Here is a 15,617-nt window from a genome sequence, read left to right as displayed (position 1 = left end):
CTCACACATCCAAGTTCCTTATTAGAGGAGGAAACTTCACTTTGGTATGCCGCCAAGGACTGACTTCAATATCACTGATATAAAGATTATAGTATCAATCTTTGAACATTTTCTCAATGATTTCAGATTCCTCAATTTGATCCTCATTAGAGTTTCTGTGATCATGCTGACAAACTTTCTTCATCTTCTCTCCACAACTTTAACATAATAACGTGACAAAATCTCATATTTCTATCTCCATTTTCTAGCCATTTTAATTTGGATTCATCCTTGATTTCAAACTAAGTTACATGCTTAACTTTTATAGAACTTGACCCCCAATGCAAGTTTGTTGTAACTAACTCTTAACAAGAGCTGATAATATGTGTCACCAATATTCTACTTCAAAATAACAATGATATAAGAATCATATTCTTAATATTTAAAGTCTTTAATAATAATATTACTTTCTTTTAGGAAAAAAAAAAAGCAAAATTTTGTACCCAAAAAATAGCCGATTAATCTTTGACAATAATTAGTAAATAATTAAAAAAATATAGTAATTAAAATTATAACCATTTTTTTTTCAAATGACTGTGCAGGATGACGGAGTAGAGAGGAAGATGGGAGGAAAATATTGATAGCAGAAGTCGCAAGGAAGAGAGGGTTCAGTTTACCTTTTCCCTTTCTTCAATCTTCAATCTTCATTTTTCATCTTCCTTCTTCTCTCCAACACAATCTATTCCCAATTCTCATTCAATTCAATCAACAATTCAATTTTCTCTTCCTTTATTCCCATATCCACGTTTTCTCCCCCAGAAAATCAATAAAAAAATATAATTTTTTTTCTTGTTTGACTTCGTTGTCTGAATCGCTTGTCGTAGAACACGGTACAGGAACCATAGGTATGGTTAGATCCTTTGTTTTTGATGTTCTTTTATTTTCTGGGTTTGTTTTATTATATGTTTTGGGAATTGAACATTTTTTAATAGTACATCAAAACATGTCATCAATTTTTTGTTTTTATTTGGACATGGATTAGGCATTTTGATGTACGGTTTTGCCAAATTGAGTAATTGGAATTTTGCTGCAGAATTTATGCTATTTTGTGCCTGACACTCTTTTTGTTTCAATCATAATGTTCATATGTTTGACTAAATTGTTTTGTGTGTGTGTGTCTCACTTGGTTCGTTAAGGTTTTATGGTGATGGTGTTGTTTAAACTTGCAGCTATGCAGAGCCAACTTGTGTGTAATGGTTGCAGGAACATGCTGCTTTACCCTAGAGGGGCAACCAATGTTTGTTGTGCATTGTGCAACACAATTTCGCCGGTTCCTCCGCCTGGTAAGCTCCATAGTTCTTTTTGTTATTGAAATTTTAAGATGATAGGACTAAATTAATTTGCTCTATGTCTTTGTGCAAATGATTCAATTTGGAACAAATTTGGGAGTATAAGCTAGATATGAATTGTGCAGTCTACTAGGTTAGATAGTCACATGTTGTTAGAAAAAAAGTTGATTCTTGGGATGTTTACGATAATGATGCTCTTGCAGGGATGGATATGTCTCAACTTTATTGTGGAGGATGTAGGACATTGCTAATGTACACACGTGGAGCTACGAGTGTCAGATGTTCTTGTTGTCACACCGTAAACCTTGCTCCAGGTAATGTATATTTGTTTGTTTCTACTTGCTAAATAGGTGACGCTTAGTGTGTTAGTTTTAAGTTAGTATTGATAACTTAAAGGGTTTGGCTGTTGGATCCAAGGGCATGGTGGTTTCTCACCTACTAGTACGGTTTGTAGATGATGCAGCCTCTTTTCTATTCTTGGATTAGAATGACTTTTAAATGTGGTTGTTTTTCACCTTGCTCCTGGTTTTTGTGATCATTGACGGTGTTTATATAAGCAATGGTAAATGCGGTTTGGCTGTTACCGATGTTCACGTTGATGTTGTGAATTGTGTGTGATTCCTTATCCTTTTCCGCAAAGCTAATGAGGCTAATAACAGTAAGTTTTATCTAAAGAAAACCCAATATATCTATGGTGTTGGGTTGGGATCAAACCCTGCAAACCCACTGGCTCCAATGACTGAAATGAGGTCGGGTTTTGCTGAAATGCTTTAAAAAAAGAGATGGTAGCCAGACTCCTATGCTGGTGAATGTATGCTGAAATATGGAGACCATTAAAGGAGCACAAGTGAAGCAGAAAGAGAGAAAATGATGAGAATAGTTCGTGGCTTTGTTTTCATTCGAAAGAAGTTGTTAACATTTTTGTAAATTTGGTGAAAAATTTTCTTACTTTTTTATAGTTTGCATTTACTAAAACAGTTAAATACATTCTGGTGCTATAAAGCTCCCTCTATCTCAAGTTCCAGGGAAGAGTCGGACCAATTTTTTATATAGCTTTGAAAGGATATACTTTCTGTGAATTTGTTTTCAAGCAAGTTATACGGAAAATATTTATCAGATTCCCCACCACACCCATGAACTGATTCTATTTGAAATAAATAGAGCCTCCGTGTCTTCTTCCTTATTAAAAATCTTGTTGAATAGGCCTAGTCAGGGAATGTGTTGATTCTTTACTTTTGTCCTTGCGTCATCTCTTTTTCTTACAGTCTGGAGAAGAATCATCTTAATCCATGAAAATATAAAAACATGGTTGTGTTATAATAATTGACAAGTAGATATTATTTCATTTATAACCAACTACATGCTAAATTGGGTTAAGACATGGAAAATATATTTTCATAGTTAAATCTGGTTGCCGTTCTTTGATTCTGCTCTTGATAATTTAAATTATTTTACTCATATTATTGCTTACATTCAATCCAAGGTCAGTGTTTCATTAAGCCTATTTTAATCTCGGTGACAGTCTTGATGAGTGCTATTCATTTTATTTCTCTTCAAAACTCTACCGTAATGGCCTTGTATGCACATAATCTTATTTGATCGCACTACAAGATGTTGGGTGGTTATGTAGTTTTGCTTTAACTGGTTCTGTTTTCTTCATATCATTTCAATAAAGAATTCCATTTTATATTGTGCCATCGGATGCTTATTATTCATTTAGTTGTTTACTGATGTATGCTTATTATTCAATTAGTTGTTTATTGATTTTTTGTTGATGATCTGTGTTTTTGCATTAACCAGTATCTAATCAAGTCGCCCATGTCCCTTGCGCTAACTGCCGGACAACACTCATGTATCCTTATGGAGCTCCTTCAGTCAAATGTGCTGTTTGTCACTATATAACTAATATCAATGTAAGTATTGACAAAATTTTGTTAATATAGGCATTGTCATTTTATTCTCTACATTGCTTCAAAAGATTTAACGCAAAATTCAAGCAATTTTTTTATCCCATGATCGGGGCTCCGTTTTGATGTCAACTAAGGTGACTTCATGCAGTCATGTGATTCTTAACTTCATTATTTCATTTAAATAATCATTATTTTTACATGTTTTCCTTTTCCTTTTGTTTCCTTGCTCAAAATCCTTTTAAGATAAGTCCTAGAAATTTAGGATTGATTGAATTATAGGAACTGGTCCTGGTTGCTCGGAAAAGGAAGAACAATAAGACATGGCTAGTTGATGCATTAAAACTTTGAAGCTTTTTAAAATGCAGGAAAATCTGATTTGTGGGTTGTAATTTAAGGTTTGGAACTCAAATTGAGTTTTTAGGGCTACCTTTTAAAAAGAATCATAGTTAAGGGAGAAATACAAACCAAACCTTCTGCCTTTTCATTTCCCGGTAAGATTCCGATATCTCTATACAGACTTAGGATTTGGGGCTCTGTTTATTAATCAAGTGCTTGATCCCTGCTACTAGATATCTCCTATTAACTATTAAGGCTTTTGGTTGTTGGTTACCGCAAGAGAAATAAGGGAAATAGAGGGAATGTGTCTGTTTATGAGTTTTGAAATCAGTTTAGAAAAAGGACCACAAGGGTTTCCCCTTCAACAAAGGACAACCTTTTCTATAACCGAGCTACTGTTTAATTCTATAGCTACTTTCTAACTGATTCTATGACTTAAGCAAGTTGTGTTAAATATATGTAATTACTTTTTGTAACTTACAATCTGTGTTTTGATCCGTAGTTTTTTTGTGGAGATATATTCAAGTCTTCTGCTATTACTTATTAGTCTTCATTTTATCAATTACACGTTCATGTTTCATCGCTCTACTTATTGTCATAACATGGTGTTAGAACTGGTAGACCTATCACATGGTCATTAAGGTAATCACATGCCTGTTATCAGAGATTGGGATCCAACTTAAAAGAATAAGATTGGATGGAGGATAAGGCCTTAAAACCCCACTTATATGCCCTAGGGTAACTCTGGAATCTCAATCTATAATCACACGTTTCAAAGGGTTTGATATAGTAAAATATAAATTATGAGTTTTGATCTCGTTTAGGCCTTTGAAATTCTATTTGTTGTAATTATGTGTATTTGTTTGTTTTATTTTTCTGGTTATATTTTTTAACACTCTTTCCTTGTTTTTGCTCCTCTTTCCTTTCTGTTGTAGATGTCCAACGGAAGGGTTCCAGTTCCTGCTAATAGACCTCAGGGGACAACCAACTTGGGAACATTACCTTCTACTTCAACAGTATGTTTTTATTTCTAATTTTAATTTTGTTGATTATTCATATAAAATATAGCATGACTGTTTTCTGTTCTGATAATCTAATGAATATACATGCGATTCTATTTCACCACCTGCAGTCAATGCCGCAATCTCAGGGCCAAACTGTGGTGGTAGAAAATCCAATGTCTGTTGATTCGAGTGGAAAATTGGTAATTATTATTGTTTTTCATTGATATTTTTGATGTCCTTTTGCACTGATTCTGTTGTTGCTTTTGAGCATAGCAAGATTTAATTAAAATTAAAACGAATTTGGCATGTCATAGGTGAGCAATGTTGTTGTCGGCGTTACAACAGATAAGAAATAATGCAGTCATGTATAGGAGGTACAGTATATGATGCATTATCACAGTTTCTGGCACAAGAAGATACTGTATGTGTATGTGTATTTGTATATGTAATATTACATTGCAGCCTTCATTTTTCGATATATAAGGGTTGGCGGATATCAGTATGTATATGTATATGAAGAGGACAGGTTGCGAAAAGGGCTGTGTGATTGGTTCATTCTTGTTGTATCGTGATTTAGCAAGTTGTAGACGAGCAAATGTTATTTCTTTCATTCCTTGTTATGCTTGTGATTTTGTTGATGATCTGTTGGGACCATGTATGAATATTCGATACAGAGCATTGTGACATAATAACAGATCTGGTTGAATACTTGATGCTGAATGTTGTACTGGCGTTGCGCTATATAATCACACATTTTATCAGTCATTTGAAAATGGTAAAATAACCAGGACCATTTCTAATCACTGTCGACCACTACTCTTTTTATAAATAATATCATCCATGATTTTAAAATTAGAAAAATTAGAGGAATGTTGATGTCATCTTAAGCAGATCTCAAAGAAGGTGAGTTTAATTTTGTTTAAAATTAATACTAACAAATATATAATATGAAATATAAAATATGATAGTAATATTTTAATTATTTTTGATATGTTTGAATTAATATGTATTTATTTATATATTGTTAAAATTAATTTTAAATGTTGAAAATTTCAGAATTCAAAACTGACTCATTTTGTTTTTTGTAAAATTTAAAACTAAAGTTTTGTTTAATTTTTAAAATATACAATTAAATATCTTAAAATAAGGATAATATTTAACCCAAAAAAAAAATGCAAGGGAGCATCGTCCATAATTTACTATATTACAAATCAAAACAGATTTTTTAAGTAAGTATAAATAATTCAGAACATAAGGATAGAAAAATGATACTTACATAATAGAAAATATAAAAATGTTATTGTTTAGTAAAAGAGTATACAATACAATAGGAAATATTCAACATAAAAAAAAAAAGTGAATTTGGAAATGCAATTTATAAAAAATTTTGTTGTAAAAAAAGATATTTATAAAGTAATAAAAATATATTCTTTATTAAAACCTAGGTACTTATTGAAAAAATGCTTACAAGTACCCAAATAAAGTACCCTATTTTTTTTACAAATTAATGTTGGTGTACGTATTTAGTACTTTCCCTCCCAAGAAAGAGTCTTGTACGACTAATGGTACGGCATAAATTTTAGAATATGAGTAGAGGAATTAATCTACTCTACTCATTTTTAAGGGTTTATGCAAAACACAAACATATTAATTGTTAAAGAAACACCTTGTACAACACAAAAGAGTACTCGGAAATTCCATGAGGAGTAATTTACTTTAGCATTTCACACCAATTAAAAACTGAATAAATGAAAGAGAGAATGATATTTTACTAAAATATTCTAATCATATATTAAAAATGATGAAAGTAATATTCCCCCCGTTCCGTAATGAGTGAACAATTTAAAATAAAAGAGTTTCCAAAAATGAATAATCAATTTTAATTTTTAATGCATTTTTTCCAATTTTATCCTCTAATTAATATTACTTTCAGCATTTCCAACACATGATAAATGTAATTTAATAAAAATATCATTTTGTCTTTCGTTTATTCTTTTTTCTTAATCTGTGTGAAATGGTCAACTGAGTCACTATAACATCCATATATAATACATGTCTAGAGTGTACATATTATACGTAGTTGTAAAGTTGGTATTGAAATACATAAGTTTCTAGTAGCAACATTGTACATATTACATGCCCCAAAAGAAATACATACATGACACTAATATACACAAGGGTGCTCAAAATATAAAACTAAGAACTAGATCATGGTGAGATGATCTCAAAAAAAAAAACTACACAACGAATATGGCATCCAAAATATCAAAGGAAGCAAGGACATCAAGCTACTTTGTCCTTACCCTTCGCCTAATCAGAACCACCTAAAAAATAATCAACATGGAGTGAGATAATAATCCTAGTGGATTCTCTATCTTATGGGTTCACTCAACTCTACAAGGTTCTAACATCATCCTAACTCAAGTCACAAAGGGGAAAAGACTTGAGCTCACACCTCTTTCACTAAATGGAAACATGTTGCTTGAGCTTATCAACTCAAACCATCACTAGTCATAAACCATACCAAGGCATCTTTCCTAGGCCAACCCTACGTCTAGAGTTATCGGCACAGGTCACAGATCCTTGTATTATACTTTAACAATACACATAGATTTTGGATTCTAAGGGACTCCTCAACCTTATGAATCGTCGCTTCCTATGGGACTCCAAACTCATTTCAAGCCTTTCACCCGTATGAGACTCTAACCCACTTAAGATTCCATCGTTTTCCATTGGGACCCAACCCCGATTAAAGTAATGGTGCGTACATCCCAATGGATCTCTATATAAGCATCATCTCTTGGGACGACACAAGTAAGGGGTTGTTTACGACTACATGATTAAAAAAAAATGGTCACATCAGTAGAAAGCATGCATACAACCACAAGGTGGTCACATCACCTCAGTATCACAACAACATCACATGTTCCATACAATACCTCACCTCTTATTTAGACAACCGCTTGGCCATGACACACACCTAGGTATCATACGCACAAGCATTGCCATCTATGTCATTCATCACATCCTAATTATCTCATTAATTCATTCCATTAATTGCCATTAAGGTTTCCTAACAAATTCTTATAATTTTCCGATCATATTATCATTTAATCACAAGCCTCAATTCATAGATAGAAAACATGCATAATAACCACAATAATTATCATAAGATAGCTCATAGAATAATCAAACATGCAGGTGGAACAATCCTAACAAGAGACAAAATTATTTGCCAAAATCCTGTCACGGTCGCCCAACGAGCAGCCTGCGAGGCTGGCTCGCTTTTAGTTCGCCTGACAAACCCCAAGCGAGACACAGCCAGTGGAAAAATTGTATCATGTTCTCTCGAAGACAATCAGTGAAATAATTCGCTCTATTCTCCAGGGCTCGCCCGACGATGCTAGCAGAAAATTCAGCTCGCCTAGAGCTCCCTAAGGCTCGGCCGACGACGACGTCGAATTCTGCAGAAATACCAGCAAAATAAGACAACAAGGAAAGAGGTTTCCACCCACCCCAACCAAGAATCATTTCACAAAGAAATACCAACATATAACTTAACACTTCATCATAATCAACATGAGTAACAACACATTCATAAGCTTTTCATGATATTGGAAGAATCACATATAAACAATTTCATTTCCTATCTCAAAACCTAACCTCCCTAATTCTACAGCTTATGGTTTCTATCTAGAATTCACCTTGCAATTGAGATGAAGAAAAGTTGGATGATGAAGATGGTATGAGATTGATGAAGTGATACATAGAAGTATCATATAAGAAAATTGGTAAGCATATGGCATGTGTGGTTATATGGGGTCATCAAACTTGTGGTAGAAAAATGATACATTTAGTAACAACATAAATATTAAGTGGTGCAATGCTTAATATTTGTCCTACTAGAATAATTGACTCATTAACAATGTTATCAACATGTCGTTATTGTACCCCCAAAAAATAAAAGGTCAGTATTGAATAATATTAATTAAGTTAATCTAAACTCACTAGTTACTCTAATTATCCCAACTGATGAGTTTTAGAGAAAATAGGAACTCAATTGATATCAACTAATATCATTTAGAGTATTTAAGAAAACTCGGGGTATTGCATCCTCCCCCCTTAAATAAAAATTCGTCCTCGAATTTAAAGATTGTCTGAAAAAGGTGAGGGTAGGCTTCCGGCATTTCATACTCAAGTTCCCGAGTAGCATCACCCGGATGTAATGCATCCCACCGAACTTTAACAAGAGTAATTTCCTTGTTCCTTAACACCTTAGTTTCTCTTATTACAACACGACTTGGTTGAGGTTCAAAAGTTAGATTTGCTTTTATTCCCACTGAATCTGGAAGAATTGGTTGAAGAGGATCAGGAATGAACTTCTGTAGTTGAGACACATGAAAAACATCACGCATCTCAGATAGAAAAGATGGTAAGGCTAATCTGTAATCTACTTCACCAATTCTTTCTATAATCTGATATGGTCTCACGTATCTCAGACTTAACTTCCGCGACTTAAATGGTCCTTTCAATCTTAACCTTGGAGTAGCCTTCAAGAATACATGATCACCTTCCTTAAATTCTAATGGTCTTCTTCTGTTATCTGTATAACTCTTTTGGCGGTCTTGTGCCTTCTTTACGTTATCACAAATCATTCTTATCTTCTTCGTAGTCTCTCAAACAATTTCCGACCCTAAAATCCGTTCTTCACCAACTTCCGTCCAACACAAGGGAGTTCTACATTTCCTTCTGTACAAAGCTTCATAAGGAGACATTCCGATACTTATGTGGTGACTATTATTGTATGCAAATTCAACCAATGGTAAGAGCTCCTTCCAATTTCCCCTACTTTCAAGTACACACACTCTTAACATATCTTCCAATGTATGTATCGTCCTCTTCGTCTGACCATCCATCTGAGGATGATTTGATGTACTTAAACACAACTTAGATCCCATGGCCTGCTGAAAAGCTCTCCAAAATCTCGAAGTAAACTTTGGATCTCTATCAGACACAATACTAGAGGGGACATCATGTAGTCTCACAATTTATGCAATAAACAACCATGCAAGATAACTTGCCTTGTAAGTGGTTTTCACAACTAAGAATGTGCATACTTAGTCAACCGATCCATAATCACCCATATTGAATCATAACCACCTTGCGTACGGGAAACCCAACTGCAAAATCCATTGAAATGTTATCCGATTTCCATACAGGAATCTCTAAGGGTTGTAACAAACCACTTGGTCTCTGATGTTCAATCTTTACCTATTAACACACTACACATACATACACATACTCCGTAATATCCTTTTTCATCCCAGGCCACCAGTAATCCTTCTTCAAATCTTGGTACATCTTTGATGACCCCGGATGTATGGTAAAAACACCTTTATGAGCTTCTTCTAAAAAAATTCTTTTCAACTCCGTGTCATCCGAAACATAAATTCTTTGGTTAAAAAGAACAACTCCATCTATGGAATGCGTGAAACCTTGTCGAGTCAACATCTCTTGGAGCTTCTCATCTGACATTTTCCGTTGTTGGATTTCTTCTCTTAGATTGGAAGTAACATTCAAATTCCCCATTATCATCCCATTCTAAGTCCAAGAAAATTGAAGATTAAGATCTCTAAACTTTTCCAACAATGCATATTCTAACATCATCAATTCAACTTTGTGTATATCTTTCCGACTTAACGCATCCACCACTTTATTCGCTTTAGTTGGATGGTACTTCAACTCAAAGTCAAAATCTTTCAAGGACTCTATCCACCTCCTTTGACGCATATTCAACTCCTTTTGATCAAACAAATATTTTAGACTCTGCTGGTCAATGAACATCTCAAATCGTACTCCATACAAGTAGTGATGCCACACCTTCAATGTAAAAACAACAGTTGCTAATTCAATATCATGTGTTGGATAATTCTCTTCATGAGTCTTCAACTGACGAGAGGCATAAGCTACAACCTGACCACCCTACATTAACACTCCTCCTAATCCCCTCTTAGAGGCTCACAAAATACTTCATAGGACTTACTAGGACCAGGAATGATCAAAACAGGAGCAACCGTCAATCTTTCCTTCAAACTCATAAAACTTTGTTCACAACTCGAATCCCAACTATAAGGAATCTCCTTTCGGGCAAGTTGAGTCATTGGTAAAGCCAACTAAGAAAAACCTTTCATGAACCTCCTATAGTAGCCTGCCAATCCTAAGAAACTTCTGACTTCGGGAGCATTCTTAGGTCTTTCCCAATTAATCACCGCTTCGACTTTAGGCGGGTCTACTGCTACTCCTCCTTGAGATATTACATGACCAAGAAACTTAACTCCAATCATCCAAAACTCACACTTGCTTAACTTGGAAAAAAGTTGTTTCTCTTGTAATACCGATAGAACAATTCTTAGATGCTCTTCGTGCTCTTGTGGAGTGCGAGAATAAATAAGAATGTCATCAATAAAGATCACCACAAACTGGTCCAAGTAAGGTTGAAATATCTGATTCATATAGTCCATAAAAGCATCTAGAGCATTTGTCACACCGAAAGGCATCACAAGAAATTCATAATGACCATATTGGGTCCTAAATGTGGTCTTTGGTACATCAGAATTCTTTACTCGGATTTGATGATAGCCCGATCACAAGTCAATCTTCGAGACCACACACGCTCCTTTCATCTGGTCTAGAAAATTGTCTATTTTAGACAGGGGATACTTGTTCTTGATGGTGAATTTATTCAATTGGAGGTAATCAGTATACAACCGCATACTACCATCCTTCTTCTTTACTAACAACAAAGGATCTCCCTAGAGTGAGACACTAGGTCGGGTGAAGTGTTTGGTCAACAACTCCTCCAATTGATCCTTCAACTCTCTAAGTTCAAGCGGCTCTATACGATATAGAGAAACATATATTGGGGTCGTCCTAGGTATCATATCAATAGAGAATTCCACTTCCCTTTTAGGAGGAAGAGAAGTGACATCCTCGGGGAAAACTTATGAAAATTCAAAAACTATAGGAATCTGTGAAACCTTCAGATCTTCACTTGATTCCTTGGTGAGAAACAAAAGAGCAGACTTTTCCTTCTCGAATAAGAAATTAACCATGCCAACCGTACTTTCCAAAATAGCAGTTAATACATCCTTCAGAGTAGCTTAACTAGAGGGAATGATCATTAACTTCTCTTCACACCCAATGAACACCGAATAAGTAGAAATCTAATCCATCCCCAAGACCACATCAACCTTCTTAAGTGGAAAACAAATAAGGTCAATATGGAAAACTCTACCATCCACCGATAGCGAACAATTTTCACAAATCAAAGGTGTCTCTACAACATCATCCATGATGGTAGTAACCACCATGGGAGGAGATAAAGGGATTGCTTGCAAGCCAAGTTACTTCATACATTGTATCAACATAAAAGAGCGTGTTGCTCCATAATCAAACATTACAAAACCAGGATGACCATTCACATGACACGTACCAACAATCAAAGCATTGTCACCCTTAGCCTTCTTTGCATCCAAGGTATAAACCCGACCAATACTCTTTCCTTGCATCCAGTTCTTATTCTGAGGGTAATCCCTAGCCATGCGTCTTTCTTCCTAACATCGGTAGCACTTTAATTCTCTAAGGTTACACCTTCCATAATGATTCTTGTGGCATATTTGGCAAGAGGGATGAGGGCTAGTCCTAGAATTCCCGCACATATTTCCCTTTGAAAGGTTGAGATTTAGGCCTGAACTGATGACTTGGTATTCCTTGATCCTTCTGACCAACTCTATACTGATCTCTTTCCTCTCAGACCTTCTTCAAACTATTCTCAACCACATAACATTTCCTTAACAACTCAACATAAGTAGTGAATTCCCTCTGGGACACACTGTGAGATATTTCACCCCTCAAACCAAATAGAAACAGGTCGATCTTCCACTTCTCATCTGGTGCATACGCAACCTATGTAACACCCTAAACTCCACACATAATTTATCACATAAATTAAATATAAAATAAAACCACGTAGGGTGTCACACATTCATAACACACATGACCTGCTCCATAACATGGGTTTCAATAGTAAATTTCAACACACACATTTGTAATAAGGATGTTTACACGATATCTCACTTATTTGAATCATACCTGGGATGTCTACACGACATCCTTCTCATCTGATCGGTATTATATATTCACATAATAAGACATTCATAACTTGTCACTGCATGCTTACTTCCATTTTAAAGTATCATCACAACGGAATTATCATCACAATTATGGAAGATAAATCAAGTAATAACATCTAGTCTCAACTTCAATTTTAATAACAAAATAAGAGAGTTGTAATCAATCAACTCAACATCTTAAGAATTCTCAACAACAAAATTAGTCTTATGACTTCAACATAATCATACATAAGGAATAAAATAAGCGTTTAACCCAACCCGATGTTACATGATCAGAGCAAGATACCACTAGTAAAAGCCATCAAATAAAGAAGTAATCCAAGAGCTACCCTCCACTTACTTCAGCAATACTACTCTTGAGTATCTACACGATGCCCATGTAAAGGGAACATTCAAACATAAGGGGTGAGAATTCATTTCAATAATAACGATATAGAATGAAGAATAGAGTACAACATCTACACAATCATGCACAACAATATATCACATTCTTACATCCAAATCATAATCAACATCATACACGACAACATCTTAATTATCATCAACATCATACAAAACCACATTTAAATTATCATTAACATCATATGCAACAACATCTCATCCAACAACACATCAATACCAACCAATACAAATGCAACACTTATGCAATATACTCAACACCGACTCGACATGCACATGATACCAAATATGAACACTCAGGTTCATCTCACTCCTTGATCCACACCATAGGATCGATTCTCTCTTGGAACCGGAGTACATCAAAATTGCTAACATCACCATAGGTAACACTTCACTAATCCCCCATAATAGGAATTAGTTGCTCGCACTCGATCCATCACAATGGAATCGAGGCTCACAAAAACTCGTTACCATCAACATAGGTAACGCTTCACTAATCCACCATAATAAGAATTAGCTACTCGCACCTGATCCATCAACATAGAATCGTGGCTCACCAAAATTGGACCAAAGCCCGTACACCAAGATGCATGACTCTCAAATAACATGCATTAACACAACAAGGTTCACCTAAAAGATCCCTACACACATCTCATCATTTATGTATCACATCATTCATCATGCAACAACCAATTCATGTTGTCACATGAATAATATCAACAAACATCATAAACTTATCAACATCTTAACATCATCGATATAACAACATAATCATCACACTACAGTATTACAATAATGCAATGATTCATTAACCAAACGTATAAACCAATATATTTATTAACATATCAGGCATATGAATATTATTAAAACATATCAACAATCACTACCACATTTTAGGTCTTAGTGTTAGCTTTCTAACTCTTCAAACAACATCAAAATTACTTACGGAATAAAAGTTATGACCAAAATCGTCGGGATATGTCAACAATTCATTAATCGAACGTATGAACAAACACTTCACCAACATAGTAGGCATATGAATAATACTTAAATAATTCATTTATCACCATCATGTTATATCTCTTAGAGGCATATTTCTAATTCTTTAAACCCCGACCCAAAATGATTAACGAGTTGAAAGTTATGATCAAAATCGTGCACGAATGCGTTACTAAAAAGTTATTGTTTTCTAAAATTTCCAACATAATTTTCATCTTCTTCAACCACAAAAACATCCATGAAATAATCACCAAAATTATTTTATCCCTGAAACAAAGTTATATCCCTCTATTTCAGATATCCAACGCTTCAAACGGAACTCGATTTAGACTTAAGGATCAAAAGTTATGGCCAAGACGATTTCGACCGAAAAACATACAAAAATGCTCTCGATTGTGACAGACAAAATGCTGAATTTTTTGCGTTTTTCATCGTTGGAGGCCTTTCGGACCTCCGATTTAGATTTCGTAAAAAGCCAAACGCTCAGAAAATTACAACTCATGTAATAGTCTAATTATATAAAGTTAATTTACAGTTTTAACACAATTAAATCATCTAATCATTATTTTAAGATTATGCCTAAAACCTTCAAAATTGTAACAATGGTGAATATAAGTTCAATCATCAAAACAGAAAACTACACACATATAAGGCACGTGAAATTCATCATATAATCATCATATAATAACCATCATAGAATCCAAATTTAAAATTATGAATCAAAACGCCCAACCCTAAGGAGGTTAAGGGTTCCTCCATTCTATCCTTTTATCATACATTTTACTATTGGAACAAGTTCTCACCCTTACCTTAGATTTTTCAACAAGATGCAGACTTCAAGCTCTAACAATGGAGTTTTACTTTAGCCCTAACCCTTGCCTTTTCTCACCATAAAATTCTATTTTACGTAAAATCCTCAAAACTCTCTTACTAACCTTTTTATCATTAACCTAATCCCCCCTCAATTAGAAACTTCCACCATTGCCCTCACTTATCATCTTATTTACCACCATACTCCTCTTGAATCTAATTTTCTTTTAATAAAATAATATTAATAATATTCTTCTTTTTCTCCATACTATTTCTACTCTTCTATATTATTCCAACCAATTAAATAAAATAGTTATAGGCTAATTATTAAAAATTCTCATTATCCCCGTTAAATAAGTAAAATAACTAAACTTCATTATTTAATTAAGATGCTCATATTCTTGTTATTTTATTATTTATTTAATTAATTCGAATAAAACACTATTTATTTCAATCACTAATTAAAATTCTAATTAATTATCAACAGCTATACCAAACTCTTACTTCCTTCATACTTCTATTTCAAGGATACCTACCCCCACAATCATACATAATTAATTTAAAATCTAAATAATTCAAATTAATTAATTAATTAAATTCGGGGTGTTACAACTCTCCCCCCCCCCCCCCTAAGAAATT

At 34.2% G+C, this 15,617-nt stretch overlaps 2 protein-coding genes across 2 annotated transcripts; one reads left to right on the top strand and one right to left on the bottom strand.

Annotated features, from left to right (window-relative positions):
- The first annotated feature begins 545 nt into the window (after positions 1 to 545).
- Positions 546 to 5,286, top strand: LOC127101560 (protein LSD1). Its single transcript, XM_051039005.1, has 7 exons — positions 546 to 884; positions 1,209 to 1,322; positions 1,532 to 1,642; positions 3,129 to 3,241; positions 4,510 to 4,590; positions 4,707 to 4,778; positions 4,893 to 5,286. Exons 2-7 carry the CDS (start codon positions 1,211 to 1,213, stop codon positions 4,932 to 4,934), a joined length of 531 nt encoding a protein of 176 aa, XP_050894962.1. The 5' UTR covers positions 546 to 884; positions 1,209 to 1,210; the 3' UTR covers positions 4,935 to 5,286.
- Positions 5,287 to 8,654: 3,368 nt separating this feature from the next.
- On the bottom strand, positions 8,655 to 9,233 carry LOC127102267 (uncharacterized). Its single transcript, XM_051039661.1, has one exon. The coding sequence runs from the start codon at positions 9,231 to 9,233 to the stop codon at positions 8,655 to 8,657; it is 579 nt and encodes a 192-aa protein (XP_050895618.1).
- Between the last annotated feature and the right edge of the window lie 6,384 nt (positions 9,234 to 15,617).

Source organism: Lathyrus oleraceus, chromosome 7 (genome assembly GCF_024323335.1).
Source record: "Lathyrus oleraceus cultivar Zhongwan6 chromosome 7, CAAS_Psat_ZW6_1.0, whole genome shotgun sequence".
NCBI lineage: Eukaryota > Viridiplantae > Streptophyta > Magnoliopsida > Fabales > Fabaceae > Lathyrus > Lathyrus oleraceus.
This window is presented reverse-complemented; position numbering and strand designations above follow the sequence as displayed.